General features: G+C 35.2%; 1 protein-coding gene across 1 annotated transcript; it reads right to left on the minus strand.

The window, feature by feature from the left end:
* Positions 1-256: 256 nt before the first annotated feature.
* LOC120139209 lies at positions 257-18,814 on the minus strand. The gene is made up of 2 exons (XM_039154518.1): positions 18,787-18,814; positions 257-573 (listed from the first exon to the last, which is right to left on the minus strand). The coding sequence occupies exons 1-2, from the start codon at positions 18,812-18,814 to the stop codon at positions 257-259; spliced, it is 345 nt and encodes a 114-aa protein (XP_039010449.1).
* Between the last annotated feature and the right edge of the window lie 296 nt (positions 18,815-19,110).

The raw sequence follows: 19,110 nt of genomic DNA on the forward strand, positions 1-19,110 counted from the left end.
CATGACGGATACAAGATTTTATATTAAATTATGAATATAGGAAGTTATATTAGAAGCTTAAAGGTTTAAAATTATAAAATTAAAGAGACGATTGCACCTTCTGTCTATTTCTGTTTGAGAATATATTCAACAAGAATTTGAGATTGATCAACTAAGTTATTATAAAATTTAAAATTTTTTTTGGTACAAAAGATAAGAGGAGAAACGACACCGTTCCATTACACCCTTAGGGTTTCTTGGCCTTTCTTATTCGACTCTAATAGCTGAGAATGCTTTCAGGTGGCTCGTTGAATTCCTTTTCTCCCTCTTCTTCGCCGAGCACCATTTTAGCTACAGATATGTTTCTCTCTCTTAGTATATGTATGATTTCCTTCACTTCAAGCTCCTTTAGTAAGTTTTTGCACTCCTTAATCATGGATCTGATGCGCGGATCATCTGCTTCATTCTCTTGAAGGATTTCAATCACTTTTCGAGAGTCTATTTCAACCTTCAACTGTCTCAGGTCCAGTGATTTCGCGTCTGTAAGCCCTTTCTTCAGACCCCATAGCTCTGCTAGCACATGATTTGAATTTCCTATGTAGATTGTGCATCATTTAACCAACTCTCCTCTACTGTTTCTTATCGGGCCTCCGGCTCCTACGAGTTTCAAGTATCGTAATGTTAGATTTCATTAACATTCCGGTTAAATAAAGTTTAGAGAAAATAACCTCAGTGACCAAAAATCTCATATAATATACGATTTTAATCAATTTTTTTTGGATTTGTCAAAATGACCAACAAAATCGCAATGCGATCGTTAATTCGCAACGCGATCTCTATTATCGCAAATTCGTGTTACATTTCGCGTTGCGATAGTTGAAAATCGCGTTGCGATGGTCTACAGTATCGTTGCGATTTTCCCAATTCGCAATGCGAATAAGTAAATCGCAACGCGAATTAGGAAAATCGCAATGCGATACTGACTATCGCAATGCGATACTGACTATCGCAATGTGATACTTACTATCGCAATGCAACGCAATACTGACTTTCGCAACGAGATTCTGACTTTCGCAACGCGATTTACATAGCGTCATTCGTATTAACGCGTATTTTTTTTTCAAATTCCAAACACGAATTTTTCCTTAATAAATCGAAAACTGAACCGTCCACAGTAATCGCAACTCATAACCTCAAACCCAAAATCACAACACTCAGTCTCATCTCCATCTCTCACTCTCTACGGCGAAATCCGTCCCCATCTCCGAAGATTTCCGTCCCCATCGCCGGCGAAATCCCTCACAACCATTCACAGTCAAAAATCCCTCACAATCATTCAGAAATGGAAAATCAACCTCCGAGGGTTAGTTTTGTTTTATTTTTATTTTGAAAATTTTGCATTATTTTAGGTTTTTCATATTGAGATTGATGATAAGTTTACTGGTAATTTCAATAATAGATTAACCATTTCACTTAGATTTCTTATTAAATTCATTCGATTGCTGCCAATACTGCTAAACTGTTTAGCCTGTGAAGTTAGTATTTGTCTTTGTTTTGTCTTTTGGTTGAAGTAATGCAGAAGAAGAATAGTTTCGAGAATGAAAATCGCAACGCAGAAATAACTATCCCAACGCGAAACCAAAATCGCATTGCGATTTTCATTTCGCGTTGCGATTTTCATTTCGCGTTGCGATTCTCTCGTTGCGATAGTCATTTCGCGTTGCGATTCTCTCGTTGCGATAGTCATTTCCGCGTTGTGATTCTCATTATCCCGTTGCGATTTTCATTTCAACCAAAAGACAAAACAGTGTTACAAATTTTAGTTTCAAGAATAAACTACTATTTATGTTTATTATTTTTGGTATATCTTGACAGTGTAGTTTTTGGTATATCTAACTTGGTATGTTTATTGTTTTTGTAGAAATTTTTTTCGGCTTCATTGACATTAAGGAATAAAGTTAGCCTAGCCACTACAATTGCTTCGAAGCTTTCACCTGCACAAAGAAAATTGTTTGAGGAAACCTGCTTCGGGCCATGACTGAGAGTACAGCATCCGGGTGGAGATGCTAATTTGACCCATTTGTGGCTTCAGACATGACTAGCGATCTACCCGACAGTATACAACGTGGTGAGGAAGAGATATGGTTTCATTTTCCACCGGCGTATACTTGTTTTGGGCGGAAGGAGTTCTGCTTAATCACTGGTCTACGATTCGGACACGTTGATGTAGGCCGGTACACTCGTCATATCACCCGCCCATCATGGTTATCCAGGGTTTTTCCTAATGAGTTAATAGAGAAGCCGAACTTACACGTCGACGACATGAAGAAATTGTTTAATAAGAAAGATGATTTTACTCGGATGAATGACGTCGATGTTGTCCGAGTATGCCTTCTACTACTTTTGTATGCCGGCTTTTTAGCAGAGAGGCCAGACAACCTATTCCTCAGAGCTAATATTATTGGTAGAGGACCTAAATGCATGGAATCTGTTTCCGTGGGGTTCGTATATATGGAAAGCTACCTGGACTAAGTTGTCGTCTGCCTTTGATGACCGTAAAAGTTTGCGGGGCGATGGGTCGAAATACACTTTGTCATGCTTTGTTTGGGCCTTTAAGGTAAGAATTTCTATATAATATTTTCAAAATTATAATTAATTATTTAACAATTACTAATGTTTGTTATTATATTGTTTGTAGATTTGGATATTCGAGGCCTTTCCCCCCATGAAGACATATGCAATAAAAACTTCAAATGATATTCCCAGGGCTATTTCCTGGAAGAGGAAACGTCTGTTGGATTGGGAAGACTTAATACCATATGCGACAATAAATAATGTAAATTAACACAAATACTATCATATATAAACAAGTTATTAATAGTAGACGTTTAACTTTGTTTGAGTTTTTATATTTTTAGGAGGCCAACATTCCATTAATGAGACTGACACCCACGGAGGCTGAGCTTGCCACTGATTGGTGGCAAGCTAGTCAGCGTTTTCTTGATGGCACGAATGATGAGCAGCCTCCACTTCCTCCATTTCGAGAGCCATCACCTCACCCAGAGCCATCACCTGATTGACTCGACTATACACCTCTACAACGAGAGCCATCACCTATCCCGTCACATCATCGAGCCTCTTCTCCACCATCACCTCATGATAGGCAACCGGCAAAGATGCCACGACTTCTATCTCCCTGTTCTCTACCTCCACGGGATGAGTCAAGGGAGTTACGTGATGAGGTCAATGCCTTGCGTGAGGAGATCGGTACTCTACGCGATAACGATGGTGCATGGCGTGTGGAGGTGTCTACTTTACGTGGTGAGGTTGCCGCTCTACGTGAGATGGTAGTATCGTTGCAGAATAAGGTTCATACTCTACGCAACGAGGTAAGTTTAAGATTTTTCATATTTAACTTGATGATAAATTTACTCGTAATTTCACTTAAATTAACCATTTCACTTAGATTGCTTAGTAAATTTATTCGGTTGCTGCCAATACTGCTAAACTATTTATTAACACTGTGAAGTTAGTATTTGTCTTTTTGTTTTGTCTTTTGGTTGAAGTAAATTTATTCGGTTGCTGCCAATTCTGCTAAACTGTGTATTCTTTAACACTGTGAAGTTAGTATTTGTCTTTGTTTTGTCTTTTGGTTGAAAGTTTGAAATATATTTGTCTTTGTTTTCACTGTTTAAATATCATGTCTGTTTATTTACTGATATTTGTATTTAATTATTTAGCGGACCGATAAGGTGGATGCTTTACGTCGGGTTTTTCTTGCACGACAGAGTTCACGCATCAGACGGCGTGCATATGCTATTAAGTCTCCGTATACCCCAATAGTGCGAAGACACCGCAAGAAGAAGCCTGACTCGCCTGTCATCCCTCAAGAGTCCACTCCTATCATTGAAGAGGCCCCTATCATTCCTCGAGAGTCCCCTCCCATCGTTCAAGAGGCCACTGTCATCGTTGAAGAGGTCCCTCCCACCATTCAAGAGCCCGATTCACATGGCGTCACATGTAGGATTCTTGAGAAACCCTCTGACGTGCCAGACATGATGGATTCAAGTTGGCTCTCGTATGAGTTACCGGCCAGTACCATACCGGTATCTGAAGTGGAGAGGAAACAACTATCGGACACAATTCTGGATAACACCCTTTGGGCTAAGACCGTAGTTGATTTTTATCTACATGAGCGAAGCCAGGGGTGTTTCACTGACATATGCAAGCTCAACGATGATATCTATTTGTTGCTTGATCGATCTTGGTGGGGCGTATTATTAGGGGTCGAAGACAATGGCTATTTCGATGGAGGGGTAAGTCTTATATTTTTCTTATATTTTAATTTGATTATTTTTTGTAAATTTATGTAAGTTACTAATATATGTCTTTTTTTGTAAAACAGCATATCGATGCGTGGGTGTCACGTCTTCTAATAATTAGGAAACTTAAGGAAAATAAAAGAAATACACGATATACAATTATGCCGACGTCTTTTAACGCCGTTCACTTGAAGAATCAACGAGATGAATCATTTGCGTTGGGCAATGGACAAGCTAAACTTTATCCTGCATGGTGGGAGGTCGATAAGGTTAGTGTTTATTTTAGATTGAGTTTAAAGGTATTCATAAATAAGTGCGCAAATGAATGAATTATTACTCATGATTGCAGGTGTTTATCCCTGTTTTGGAACGTAACCATTGGCTTCTCGTCGAGCTTCAGATCCCATCCCTTAAGGCAATAGTATATGACAGTATGATAAATTACATATCATTGGCTGATTTAAGAGATATTATTAAGGGATGGAGCTCTTATTTGGCTAAATTCTTGGATGCGATAAATTATTGGACTCGTTCTGGAAACAAGAAGCCAAAGAAGCTCAATATTACAGTTAGCGGAGACGAGACCGCACCACAACAAACGAAAGGACCCAGAGGGGATTGTGGTCCTCTCGTATGCTTGGCGTTGGACCGTTTGATCACAGGAAGTATAAAGTATCTACCTCCCACCGATATAGATAGAGTTGCAGTAGGCTTGTGGTTTCGACATTATATGGCTAGATCGATATATACGAGACGCTGCCTACCTGCATTCGCGTTATAAAAATGTCCATAAACAATTGGTATGTTTATAGGCTTGTGGTTTGAAAATGTTTGGTTAAGTACCTAGAATTCAATAATTTGCTGTTTGTAGGTTTTAGATGTGTAGAAAGTGTTGTTTGAGCAAATGTTTGGTTTATGCAGGTTAATCTCAGAAGTGAGCTGCGTGAAAATGATGTATGGCTGCAAAAGTTGATTCAATAGTAGAAGTGTTATTTTCTCTAAGAATTATTGCTTATTTTTTGATTGTTTAATTGATTTGTAAAAGGTGATTTGTAAAAGTTGATTTGTTTAATTGATGTTAACATAATTCTTATTTGTGCTTGTTTAATTGATTGAAATGTAATGATTGATTTTGTTGATTTCAATCTGCATTATGTTGAAGGCAAAATGTACTATCGCAATGCGAAATGAAAATCGCAACGAGAGAATCGCAACGCGAAATTAAATTCGCGTTGCAATTTTCATTTCGCATTGCGAAATTAGCGTTGCGATTTTCATTTCGCATTGCGATTCTCTCGTTGCGATTTTCATTTCGCATTGCGATAGTAATTTCCGCGTTGCGATAGACATTAAGATGATTGCCTATTAAGTGATAACAACTGAACAGATTATAGCAATTTTCAAACTCAAGTTACTAATACATGCCTAACTGAAAATGTTAAAAGTTCACACATAAAATCTACATAATACAACGTTTGCATTTAAAAATCACCTAAGTTAACAGTCCCAAAAGGTGAAGCCAGTTGTGATTGGGATTTTAAAGATGATTGCGATTTTGATTGCCTTTTTCTTGACACCATATGACCTTTGGATTTTGATGATGATCCATATTTTGGTAGAGGAAAAGATGATTTTGATGGCACTGGTGATCCACATGTCAACCTTGTATGACCACTTTCCTTGCATCGACTACATGTCGATCTCTTCTTCTCTTCACCCTTAGACGGTATACGATCGTGACTTTTTGGTCGGCCAGGTAGCCTTCTGTCCATGGCTGGTGGCAAAATTGTTTGTAAGTCATCTGGTATGTCCCACTCAGAAGGATGTGGAATAGGGTAAACAATCTCGGCATAAGTTTGTCGATATACTTCTGTAGTGTAGCAATCCATATCGTATATGCTTGAATCATCTTGGTTTAGATGAAGAGCAACTTTTATAACATGGCCACACGGATAACCAGATGTTTGCCATTTCATACAACTACACGTCCTTGCATTTAGATCGACAAGCCCATTTAAGTTATTATCCAGTACTTCAAACAAAGTGTTTGAACATGGTTCAACTCTCCATGACGTTGACTTCACAACACGTTTCGTTATCTTTTTTTCAGTCTATGGTGTAACACGATGTTCCAATGTTACTGTAAATTTAAATAAATAATACTTAGTAAAATATATGATAAGTTACGAATTCAAAGAAATAATACCTGTATGGTTTCTTTTCTTGTAGTACCACTGTTGAATAGAGGCTCGAAAAAACTCCATTAACATAGTAATGGGTAATTTCCGGGAATGACGACTTAGAGTGTTGATTGATTCTGCACTATTAGACGTCATGAAACTATATCTTGCTCCAAGTTGATGTACTCTTGACCATCTTTCAAACCCGACATCTTCTAGTGTTTGAGCACACTGAGGCAAAACACGTCTTAAACAGTTTATATGCTTATTGAAATCCACTTCCCGATAAGCTTTTACAGCCTTCCAGTATGTCCATTTGTGCTTTTTTATACCAGCAGACCTTGATTTTAGATTTCTATACAAATGAACACCACAAAGTCCATGAAAAGCATCTGGAAAACACCTTCTAACAACGTTGTCAATTGAGTTTGCCCTATCGGATATGATTGTCAGATTGCTAATAGGACCTATGTAATCCCTAAGATGCCCCATAAACCATGTCCATGAATCAGAGGTTTCAGATTTGCCAACCCCGTAAGCTATTGGCAATATCCCATTGTTAGCATCCATGGCTACTGCTAATAAGTTTACTCCAAGGTATCGACCTTTCAAATGTGCTCCGTCAACTATAATAAATGGGCGCATGCAAGTAATAAACGAACGAATCTACAAAATAATATACACAAGAAATATAATCATTTAAATGTGAAATGCATGTAACTAACAGAAATGAGTCAACATAATTATATTGATTTACTAACCGCAGCACCAATGGCGATAAACAGCAACTCAAAGCGTCCATCTCTATCTGTTTTGATATGAGTTACCGACCCAGGATTTTTCAGCTTTAAATTGTGACAATAAGCCGGCAGTTGGGCAAACGATGCTTCTGGCGACCCCCTCAACAATTCAAAGGCATAACATTTGGCTCTCCAAGCTTGAGAATATGATATACTAATCTTGAACCGAGCATTCATGTCAGTCATAATTTCATGTCCCCGATATACCCTGCCATTCAAAAACATTAACTCAGCCAGAAAACCACCCAACACCTTTTTGTTTGCCTGTCTATGGTGAGGAAAAACTTGGGTTCTTGAACATGTATGTTTATCAATAAAAGTCCTAAATTGAAACATTTCGCAATCTTTTATCCTCTTTGCAATCATACGCCACGTACAGTTTTTGTCAATCATATACCTTGTTTCGAAACGATCTTTGCTTGATTTGTTAACTTTTAGTTGATAGCCATCTTCCACACATTTCGTATACAAAGCTATCTTCAAGTCTTCCTTTGTATCAAAACAATCATCTTTCTTGATACGAATAACTTTTGTGTAACAATCAACTGCTTTCTTTACCAACTCTTCTTCCGGTATCTGAAGTAATTCTGGCATATTCCAGTTATACTCTCGTGGCATTTTCTTTTCTTCGGGGACTTTTTCTTCTTCAGGATTATATGAATTACAGAATGGATGTTCAACATGTTCATTCACAGCCTCCACTTCCTCCTCATTATCATCAACAACATCTTCCTCGGCAACGGTTGTTTCATCATCAAAATTCGGGTATTGACCAATATCAAAATCATTACACGCAGGGTCTGTTTCTTCTTCTGAAACATCATCAAAATCCGAGTATTGACCAATATCAAAGTCCGGTTATTGACCAAGATCAAATTTCGAATACTGACTAGTACTCACAATTTTTTCTCTTGGCTCATCATCGTCTAATTGGTCAATACGAAAACCGAAATTTGGTGCTGAAAGTTGATTGGGATTTGGATTAGAGAAAGGTTGTGGGTTTTGAGAAAAACTTAGTTGATTACTACCCGCTACTGACCCAACAATACTACTTCTAGGTTCAACAACATACAATGTAACATCATCACTTGAAACACTAATGTAAGCAACGAATCGTTCAAAATCTTCATTGTCGGTTAACAAATAAACTTTACCATTCCTCTGATAAGATAGCCTAAATCCACTTAGGGGCTCTAAATTCAATTTCTTTGAAACACGTAACATTAGAGTTTCATAAGTTAACTTTTTTAATGACAGTTTTAGTTAAAGATTCATGGGTAAAGGCATATATTGTAAAACACCATGAACATTCTCCCATGACCCTCCAAAACACCAAATCTATCCAAACATGATCAACATCAGATGATTTCATGGTTGTAAATTAATTTACTAAACAAACGAGCTGCGAAACTAAGACCTGTTGCCGGATGGGGAAGGATGTAGGAACGGATATAGGAACGGATGTCGCCAGAGAGAGTGATAGATGGAGATGGAATGAGTTGCGATTTAGGGATTTAGGTTATGAGTTGTTGCTTCTGCGTAGATATATACACAAAAAATTTGTGTTGCGAAACTAAAACCTATTGCGAACTTTGAAAATCGCATTGCGATTCTGTATTATCTCGTTGCGAAAGTAAGTATCGCGTTGCAATTTTCCTAATTCGCAATGCGAATAAGTAAATCGCAATGCGAATTTGGAAAATCGCAATGCGATACTGACTATCGCAACGAGATAATTCTGACTTTCGCAACGAGATTCTGAAAATCGTAATCATCTTCAAAATCCCAATCACAACCGGCTTCACCTTTTGGGACTGTTAACTTAGGTGATTTTTAAATGCAAACGTTGTATTATGTGTATTTTATGTGTGCACTTTTAACATTTTCAGTTAGGCATGTATTAGTAACTTGAGTTTGAACATTGCTATGATCTGTTCAGTTGTTATCACTTATTAGACATTCATTTGACTATCGCAACGGGGAAATCGCAACGCGAAAATGGCTATCGCAACGCGAAACTGGCTATTGCAATTCGAAATGAAAAATTGCAACGCGAAAATGGCTATCGCAACTAGAAAATCGCAATGCGAAATGAAAATCGCATTACGATTTTCTCGTTGTGATTTTCATTTCGCATTGCGATTTTCATTTCGCATTGCGATTTTCTCGTTGCGATAGTCAGTTTCGTGTTGCGATAGTCTATTTTGCCTTCAACATAATGCAGATTGAAAATCAACAAATCAACTATTACATTTCAATCAATTAAACAAGCATAAATAAGAATTATGTACACATCAATTAAACAAATCAACATTTACAAATCATCTTTTACAAATCAATTAAACAATCAAAAAATAATAATAATTCTTATTTCTTCATAAATAATTGAATCAATGAATCAACAACTTTGTGACCCCGTACATCCATTTCACGTAGCTCACTTAAGGATTAACCTGCAGAAACCAAACATTTGCTCAAACAAGACTTCCTACACATCTAAAACCTACAAACAGCAAATTATTGAATTCTAGGTACTTAACCAAACATTTTCAAACCAAAAGGAGTATATATGTTAACAAAACTTGCATTTGACTTACCAATTAACAATGGACACTTTCATAAGGCGGATGCAGGTAGGCAGCGTCTCGAATATATTGCTCTAGCCATATAATGCCGAAACCACAAGCCTACTACAGCTCTATCTCTATCGGTGGGAGGTAGAAACTCTGTGCTTCTCGTCGTCAAACGCGCCAAGCACAAGCATACGAGAGGACCACAATCCCCTCTGGCTCCCGGCGATTATTGTGGCGCGGTCTCGTCTCTGAAAACTGTGATATTGAACTTCTTTGGCTTCTTGTGTCCAGAATGAGTCCAATAATTAATCCCATCCAAGAATTTAGCCAAATGAGAGCTCCATCCCTTGATCATATCTCTCAAATCAGACAGTGATATGTAAGTTATCATGCTGTCATACACTATTATCTTCAGGGATGGGAGCTGAAGTTGGACGAGAAGCCAATGACGACGTTCCAAAACAGGGATAAACACCTGCAATCATAAGTAATAATTCATTTATTTGCACACTTATTTATGAATACCTTTAAAAAATTTAAAAAATAAACACTAACCGTATCGACCTCCCACCATGCAGGATAAAGTTTAGCTTGTCCGTTGCCCAACGAAAATGATTCATCTCATTGATTCTTCAAGTGAACTACGTGAAAAGCCGCCGGCATTATTGTATATTGCGAATTTTTTTTATTTTTCCTAAGCTTCCTTATTATTAGTAGACGTGACACCCACGCATCGATATGTTGTTTTACAAAAAAATACATATATTAGTGAATTACATTAATTTTTAAAAAAATTAATCAAAATCATATATAAGACAAATATAATACTTACCTCCCCATCGAAATAGCCATTGTCTTCAACCCCTAATAGCACACCCCACCAAGACCGATCAAGCAACAAAAATATTTCATCGTTGAGTTTGCTTATGTCAGTGTAACACCCTTGGCTCCGCTCATGTAGATAAAAATCAACTGCGGTCTTAGCCCAAAGGGTATTATCCACAATTGTTTCCGGTAGTTGTCTCATCTCCACTTCAGATACCGGAAGGGTACTAGCTGGTAACTCATACGAGAGCCAACTCTCATCCATCATGTCCGGAACCGGTGGGGGTTTCTCAATACTTCGATATATTACCCCATGTGAATCGGGCTCTGGAATGGTGGGAGGGACCTCTTCAACGATGACAGTGGCCTCTTAAACGGTGAGGGGGGACTCTTGAGGGAGGATAGGGGCCTCTTGAACGATTGGAGGGGACTCTTGAGGGATGACAGGTGAGTTGGGCTTCTTCTTGCGGAGTCTTCACACCATTGGGGTGAACGGAGACGTAATAGCACGTCCACGCCGTCTGATGCGTGAACTCCGTCGTGTAAGGAAAACCCGACGTAAAGCATCCACCTTATCGGACCGCTAAAAAAAATTAATACATAAATCAGTAAATAAACAGACATGATATTAAACAAAGACAAATATATTTCAAACTAGCATTGTATTCACCCAAGTCATTATTCTATCATAGTTCACAAAATGCTCAGATAACATTCCAGAAGTAAGCACTTATATAAACATTTAAAAGGACAACATATATAAACATTCCAGAAGAATAATAGTTTACTTTCGCAGCACGAAACTTAAAATCGCAACGCGAAAATGACTATTGCAACGCGGAAATGGCTATCGCAATGCGAAATGAAATCGCAACGACAAAATCGCAACGCGAAACACAAATTGCATTACGATTTTCATTTTGCGTTGCGATTTTCATTTCGCATTGCGATTTTGTCGTTGCGATTTTCATTTCGCATTGCGATAGCCATTTCCGCGTTGCGATAGTTATTTTCGTGTTGCGAAAGTAAACTATTCTTCTTCTGCAAATTGAAACTTGAATGGATTGCATTACTTCAACCAAAAGACAAAAACAAAACCAAAAACAAATACTAACAAAAACAGTTTAGCAGTATTGGCAGCAACCAAATGAATTACGAGTATGAAAAATCTTAAACTTACCTCGTTGCGTAGTGTATGAACCTCATTCTGCAACGATACTACCATCTCACGTAGAGCGGCTACCTCACCGCGTAATGTAGACACCTCAATACGCCATGCACCATCGTCTTTGCGTAAAGTACCGACCTCCTCACGCAAGGCATTGACCTCATCACGTAACTCCCCTAACTCATCCCGTTGAGGTGGAGGTAGAGAACAGGGAGATAAACGTCGTGACATCTTTGCCGGTCGCCTATCTTGCGGTGATAGTGGAGAAGAGGCTCGATGATGTGACAGAATAGGTGATGGCTGTCGTTGTGGAGGTGTATAGTCGGGTCGATCAGATGATGGCTCTGGGTGAGGTGATAGCTCTGGGCGAGGTGATGGCTCCCGAAGTGGAGGCTGCTCATCAACCGTTCCATCAAAAAAACGCTTACTAGCTTGCCACCAATCAGTGGCAAGCTCAGCTTCTGTGGGTGTCAGCCTCTGTAGAGGAGTGTTGACCTCCTAACAATATAAAAGCTCAAACAAAGTTAAACGTGTACTAGTAATAACTTGTTTATAAACATATGGTAGTATTTATGTTAACTTACATTATTTATTGTCGTATACCGTAGTAAATCTTCCCATTGCAAGGTCCGTTTCCTCTTCCAGGAAATAGCCCTGGGAATATCATTTGAAGTTTTTATTGCATATGTCTTCATGGCGGGAAAGGCCTCAAATATCCAAATCTACAAACAATATAATAACAAACATTAGTAATTGTTAAATAATTACTTATAATTTTGGAAACATTATATAAAAATTCTTACCTTAAAGGCCCAAATAAAGCCTGTCAAAGTGTATTTGGAACCATCGCCATGCAAACTTTTTCGATCATCCAAGGCAGACGATAACTTATTCCATATAGCTTTCCATAAATACGAGCCCCACAGAAACAGGTTCCACGCATTTAGGTCTTCTACCAATTTGATTAGATCATTTGGAATAGGTTGTCTGGCCTCTCTGCCTAAAAAGCCGGCATACAAAAGAATTAGAAGGCATACTCGGACAACGTCGACGTCATCCATCCGAGTAAAACCATCTTTCTTATTCAACAATCTTGTCAGGTCTTCTACGTGTAGATTCGACCTCTCCAGCTCAAGAAAAACCCGAGATAGCCATGAGGGCGGGTAATGTGTCTAGTGTACCGACCTACATCATCGTGTCCGAAGCGTAGACCGGTGATTAAGTAAAACTCCTCCCGCCCAAAACACGTATACGCCGGTGGAAAATCAAACCATATCTCTTCATCACGACGTTGTATAGTCTCTGGTAGATTGCTAGTCATGGTTTGAAGAAACAGGTGTGTCAACATCGCATCTCCACCGGGATGTTGTACTTTCAGCCATGGCCCGAAGCATGTATCCTCAAACATTTTTCTTTGTGCAGGTGAAAGCTTCGACGCAATTGTTTTGGCCAGGCTGACTTTATTTCTTAAGGTCAATTGAGCCGAATAAAAGTTCTACAAAAACAATAAACATACTAAGTTAGATATACCAAAAACTACACTGTGAAGATATACCAAAAACAATAATAAACATAAAGAGTAGTAGTTTATTCTTCAAACTTAAATTTGCAACACTGTGAATTTCGTATTTGTCTTTATTTTTTGGTTGAAGTAATGCAATTCATTCAAGTTTCAATTTGCAGAAGAAGAATAGTTTCTGAAAATGAAAATCGCAACACGAAAATGACTATCGCAACGCGAATTTGACTATCGCAACGAGAGAATCGCAACGCGAAACTAAAATCGCGTTGCGATTTGCATTTCGCGTTACGATTCTCGGTTGATTTAATAAGCAATCTAAGTGAAATGGTTAATCTATTATTGAAATTACCAGTAAACTTATCATCAATTTCAATATAAAAAACCTAATAATAATGCAAAAATTTCAAAAAGAAAATAATTAAAAAAACTAACCCTCGTTGGTTGATTTGGTTGATTTTCCATTTCTGATTGTGAGGGTGGCTTTGAGAGATGGAGATAGATGGATTTCGTCGGAGATAGGGACGGATTTCGTCGGAGATGGATGAGAGAGTGAGAGATGGAGATGGGACTGAGTTGTGATTTTAGGTTTTAGGTTATGAGTTGCGATTACGGGATATACTGTGGACGATTCAGTGTTCCAATATATTAATATTCGTGTTTGGAATTTAAAAATAAAATACTTGGCCAGGATACTAATGGCGCTTTGAAAATCGCATTGCGATTATTTATTATCGCGTTGCGAAAGTCAGAATCGCGTTGCGAAAGTCAGTATCTCGTTGCGATTTTGTATTATCGCATTGCGATAGTAAGTATCGCATTGCGATAGTCAGTATCGCATTGCGATAGTCAGTATCGCATTGCGATTTTCCCAATTCGCGTTGCGATTTACTTATTCGCATTGCGAATTGGGAAAATCGCAACGATACTGTAGACAATCGCAACGCGATTTTCAACTATCGCAACGCGAAATGCAACGCGAATTTACGATAATGGAGATCGCGTTGCGAATTAGCGATCGCATTGCGATTTTGTTGGTCATTTTGGCAAATCCGGAAAAAGTTGGTTAAAATCGTATATTATATGGGATTTTTGGTCACTGAGGTTATTTTCTCAATAAATTATTTAGATTGGAGTTTGAATAAGAGGGGAGAAACGTCCGACTTTAGGGGTGCGTTTGGTTCACGGAATGTAAGATTACCAGTGTGAATAAAAGATTACCCGAGAATAGGATTACTGGGAATGTTGTATTTTTTGTTTGGTTGTTTAGCAGGAATGTAAGACTATCGTGTTTGGTTAAAGAAATAAAAGATTATTGAAATTTATATTTGACCAAATTATACTTATTATATATTTGTATAATATTACAAATTGTAAAATATTTATATATTTTCTTTAAAAAATTAAATTTATAATATTTATATAGTTTTTTTTACAAAATAAAAAATATAAAAAAGGTTTAATGAAAGGTTAAAAAAAATTTAATCCCTAAACTTCATATAAAATTTATTTATAGATTTTTTTTATAAATTTAAATAATTTAAGGATAAATTTATAATTTAATCATCGTAGAATTTTTATTATTCAATGACATAATCAGGATATTTTGGAAAAAAAAAAAAAATTTAAGGGCATTTTAGTTCAAAACGCCGGTAATATTACAATACCTAAGGGAAGAGAGGTAATGACATTCCCGGTAATATACCCCAAAAAATCTACTATTGATAATAAAATATTACCGGAAATGAGATTCCCAACCAATCAAACATCGGAATGTGGGATTCCCATCCTATGAGAATCCCACAATCCTTGAACCAAACACCCCCTAAAGATCATGCTAGCCATATTCCTTTATGGTAATTAATAAATAAAAGTGGCATTTCCCCCAAATTCGTAATATAATGAATGAGTAGATGGGCATTAATTCTTCTTTTGAATATTTCCAAAAGTTTATTTGAAATATTTATTAAGAATTTAATGGTACAACTCGGCGTACTGTTTCTTTACTAAACTGCAAAATATTTATTTGATGTAACAATAAGAGTAGGTGGGCATTGAAGATCTTCATTTAGTGAGTGCTAAGCATGTCTTTTGCTAGTGTTGAATATCATTTATAAGCCAACAAATTTTTTTAATTCAATTGTATTTAACTATCCAATTTTATTAATATTATTGATAATAACTAATTAATAGAGTAATTACTGTCAAAAAAATTGGATGATTCTTCTACGTTCGACGAGCGACGATGAGCACCGATAAATTAATTTATAAAACGTTAAAATTATAAAGTACTCAACGAATAATTATAAACTAGTTGAAAATTTCAAGGAAAATGATATCAGTGATCACCTAGCTATTGTCTTTTTTTTTTTTGATTATCATTTTTTAAATTTTGTTAACTAGGCCACTCAAATACTATTTAAATCCATTCAATAAAACCACTTGTCATTAATATTTAATGGAAAAGTTGATTTGACTGTTAAAATATTTGGTATAACTACACATTTAATCAATGTTACTTATATATTCTATCAATTTGGTCATAACTTTAATAAATTAAAATAAAGGCATAATGCAAACAAATACCCCTAACGTTTGACAATATATGCAATTTTGCCCATATTGTTTTTTTGTAACATTTGACCCCCCACATTTCATTTTGGTCAAAAATGACACTCGTTGGATGAAAATCGTTAGTCAACTGACAGTCAACATCTGCAGTTGACTTAGCAAGAACATGTGGAGGGAGATATTGACGTGACATGTCCATATCATAGTAGATGATGACATGGCAGATCCACGTAGACTAAATGTTGACATGGCATGTCCACCTGTGATGCCACGTCAGCAATTTTTTTAAAAATAATTAATAATAAATAATAATTTTTAATAAATTAATAGCAACGAATCAGATGTTGCCACCTGACATGAATTTTTTATTAAATTAAGAAAGGAGGGATTAAACCTCCACAAATTTTGCAACCATGGGATTTGAACTTGGGTATGGGATAAAGGCTTGACGCCTAACTACCAGGCTAAATCACTTGGTTGTTAATATTAGACTAATAATATTATTTAAGGTATATTATAGCCAATAAAACCACCACTAGCACAAGCATTTTTTATAATTAGATTTAAATTGTTAGAATTATTTGTGTTAGTGGTGGTTTTATTGGTTACAATAAACCTTAAATAATGTTATTAGCCTAATATTAGCAACCAAGTCATTTGGTCTGGTGGTTAGGCGTCAAGCCTTTTATCCCTTAGACCTAGGTTCAAATCCCATTGGATGTAAAATTTTGTGGAGGTTTAATCCCTCCTTTCTTAATTTAATAAAAAATCTATATGCCACGTGACAACATCTGATTCGTTGCTATTAATTTAGTAAAAAATAATTATTTATTATTAATTAATTTAAAAAAAAAATAATGATGTGACATCATACGTGGACATATCACTTCAGCATTTAGTCTACGTGGATATGTCACATCATCATCTACTATGATATGGACATGCCACGTCAGCATCTCCCTCCACATATTCTTGTCGAGTCAGCTTCAGGCGTTGATCGTTAGTTGACTAACGGTTTTCATCCAACGAGGGTACTTTTTGATCCAAAATGAAACGTGTGGGTCAAATGTTTCAAAAAATAGGGGAAATTGCATATATTGTCAAACGTTAGGGGCATTTGTTTGCATTATGCCTAAAATAAACTTAACCATCAAATATGCCAAAGTAGTTAATCGGAGAGGAATCCAATTTAATGTCAGCCAGTACAATTTTTCTTTTCTCTTTATTTTCTTTTATTATTTCAAATAATAAAGTAAAATAAACATGCCAATATTTTGTGATGAGACGTTCCATCATTTCTCCATATTCTTTTTTTAGCTTAAAATAATATATTTTACATTAATAAACGCAAGACAATTAGTGTGACAGTTTTATGTGTTTAAATTATATCTTTCAATGATTTTAGGAGTTTAAATTAGATGATTTATTTTATTTTGTAATTACTTTTAGACCGTTTGTTTAAAATATTTATTTTTTATTACTCAACTATCCAAGTATTATAACTTTACTTTTACCTAATTCTTCGCATTATAAGTAAAATCTAATTGTTTTGGATTAATTTTTAAGAGTATAAATTTTTATTTTACTTAATATAGATGTATTTTTGAAATCAAAGCGTTTGATTTTTTTTAATTTCTCAAAAATGAAATAAATTTTTTGTAAGTTTTCTTTTATTTTTTTAATGTTGTTTTCCTACAAATTGAAAGAATAAGATGAATAAAAATTACTTTGTCTCCATTTGATTTGAGGGTTAAATTTATTTTAATTTATTAAAATTAGGATCAAATTGATAGAATATGTAAGTAACATGGACCAAATGTGTAATAATATCAAATATTTTAATTGTCACATCAGATTTTCCATTAAATATTAACGACAAGTGGCTTAATTGAATGCATTTAAATAGTTGAGTGACCTGATTGATCAAATTTTAAAATTGGTGGTCAAAATAAAAAAGAACAATAGTTAGGTGGTCATTGTTATAGTTTACATTTTATTTTAAATAATTTACCTTTAAATTTTCAACTAATTTATAATTATACGTTGAGTTATTTAGAATTTAAAATTTTTATAAATTAAATTAATAGTACTCATCAATACTCGTAGAGCGTAGTAGAGTTTCACCAAAAAAAATTAATAGAGCAATCAAAATAATACAAAGTCTATCTTTAAATTATTGATTTAGATTGATAAAAAAAGGATAAGGTTTGGTTTCAAATTGAATTTTTATTTTTTAACAATTTTATCCGAACCAATATGACAATTACTGTGAGATTATATCAATAAATCTAAATAAGATTATATTTTAAAATATTAACTATAATTAAAATAATTATTAAAATATCTTATCATACCAATTACCATCACTTCAAAGTCATTATTCCATATGCCCATTTCCATCCTTTTAAAATATAAATTAATTATATGAAAATAATAATAAAATTATCATTTTAAATTAAAATTAACGCAAAACTCAACTATTCAAAAAGAGTAAATCATGTTTTTTTTAAATAAAATCAAAATACAAGATAATTGAAATATGGGTAAACTACAGCGTTGGTCTATTTTATTTTTAGTTTATCTTGTTTTGATCATTAGTTTTGAAAAAAAAATTATGTGCTAGTTACTTTGGTTCTCAATATGTCTTACTTTGGTTAATGAGTTTGATGATGTGGTATGTTAATAAAAATGACTAACATTTTATTTTGACCCTTGAGTTTTAGACATAACGCTAATTTGACATAAACTTTAGATAAAATTTTAATTTAATCCTTTTAACTTTAGTTAAAATATTAATTTTACTATAGATTCAATTAAAGTCCCTATCACTCAACATCGTTTTCGACTACCTTCGGTTGCCATCATCGTCATCGTCATCGTCAACCATCGTTGAATATGATATGTTTCAACAAAAAAATGTGATATTTTTAACCTCCTAAATCGAATAGATATGTTTTGCCATAAAATGTCAAAGGAAAATTAGTCTAGAACTCTTCAAATATTTTTTAAAAAATAAACTATAATAAATAAATTTATCATTATCGTCATTTAAAAATAAAAACACCAAAAAATAAATTTATATTATAATATGTTTTTACTATAATGATAATAATTTAATGTATATAAAATTTTTATAAATGGTATATTTTAATTTATATAAATTTATATTTTAA

Source organism: Hibiscus syriacus, unplaced genomic scaffold, assembly GCF_006381635.1.
Source record: "Hibiscus syriacus cultivar Baekdansim isolate YM2019G1 unplaced genomic scaffold, ASM638163v2 tig00110730_pilon, whole genome shotgun sequence".
NCBI lineage: Eukaryota > Viridiplantae > Streptophyta > Magnoliopsida > Malvales > Malvaceae > Hibiscus > Hibiscus syriacus.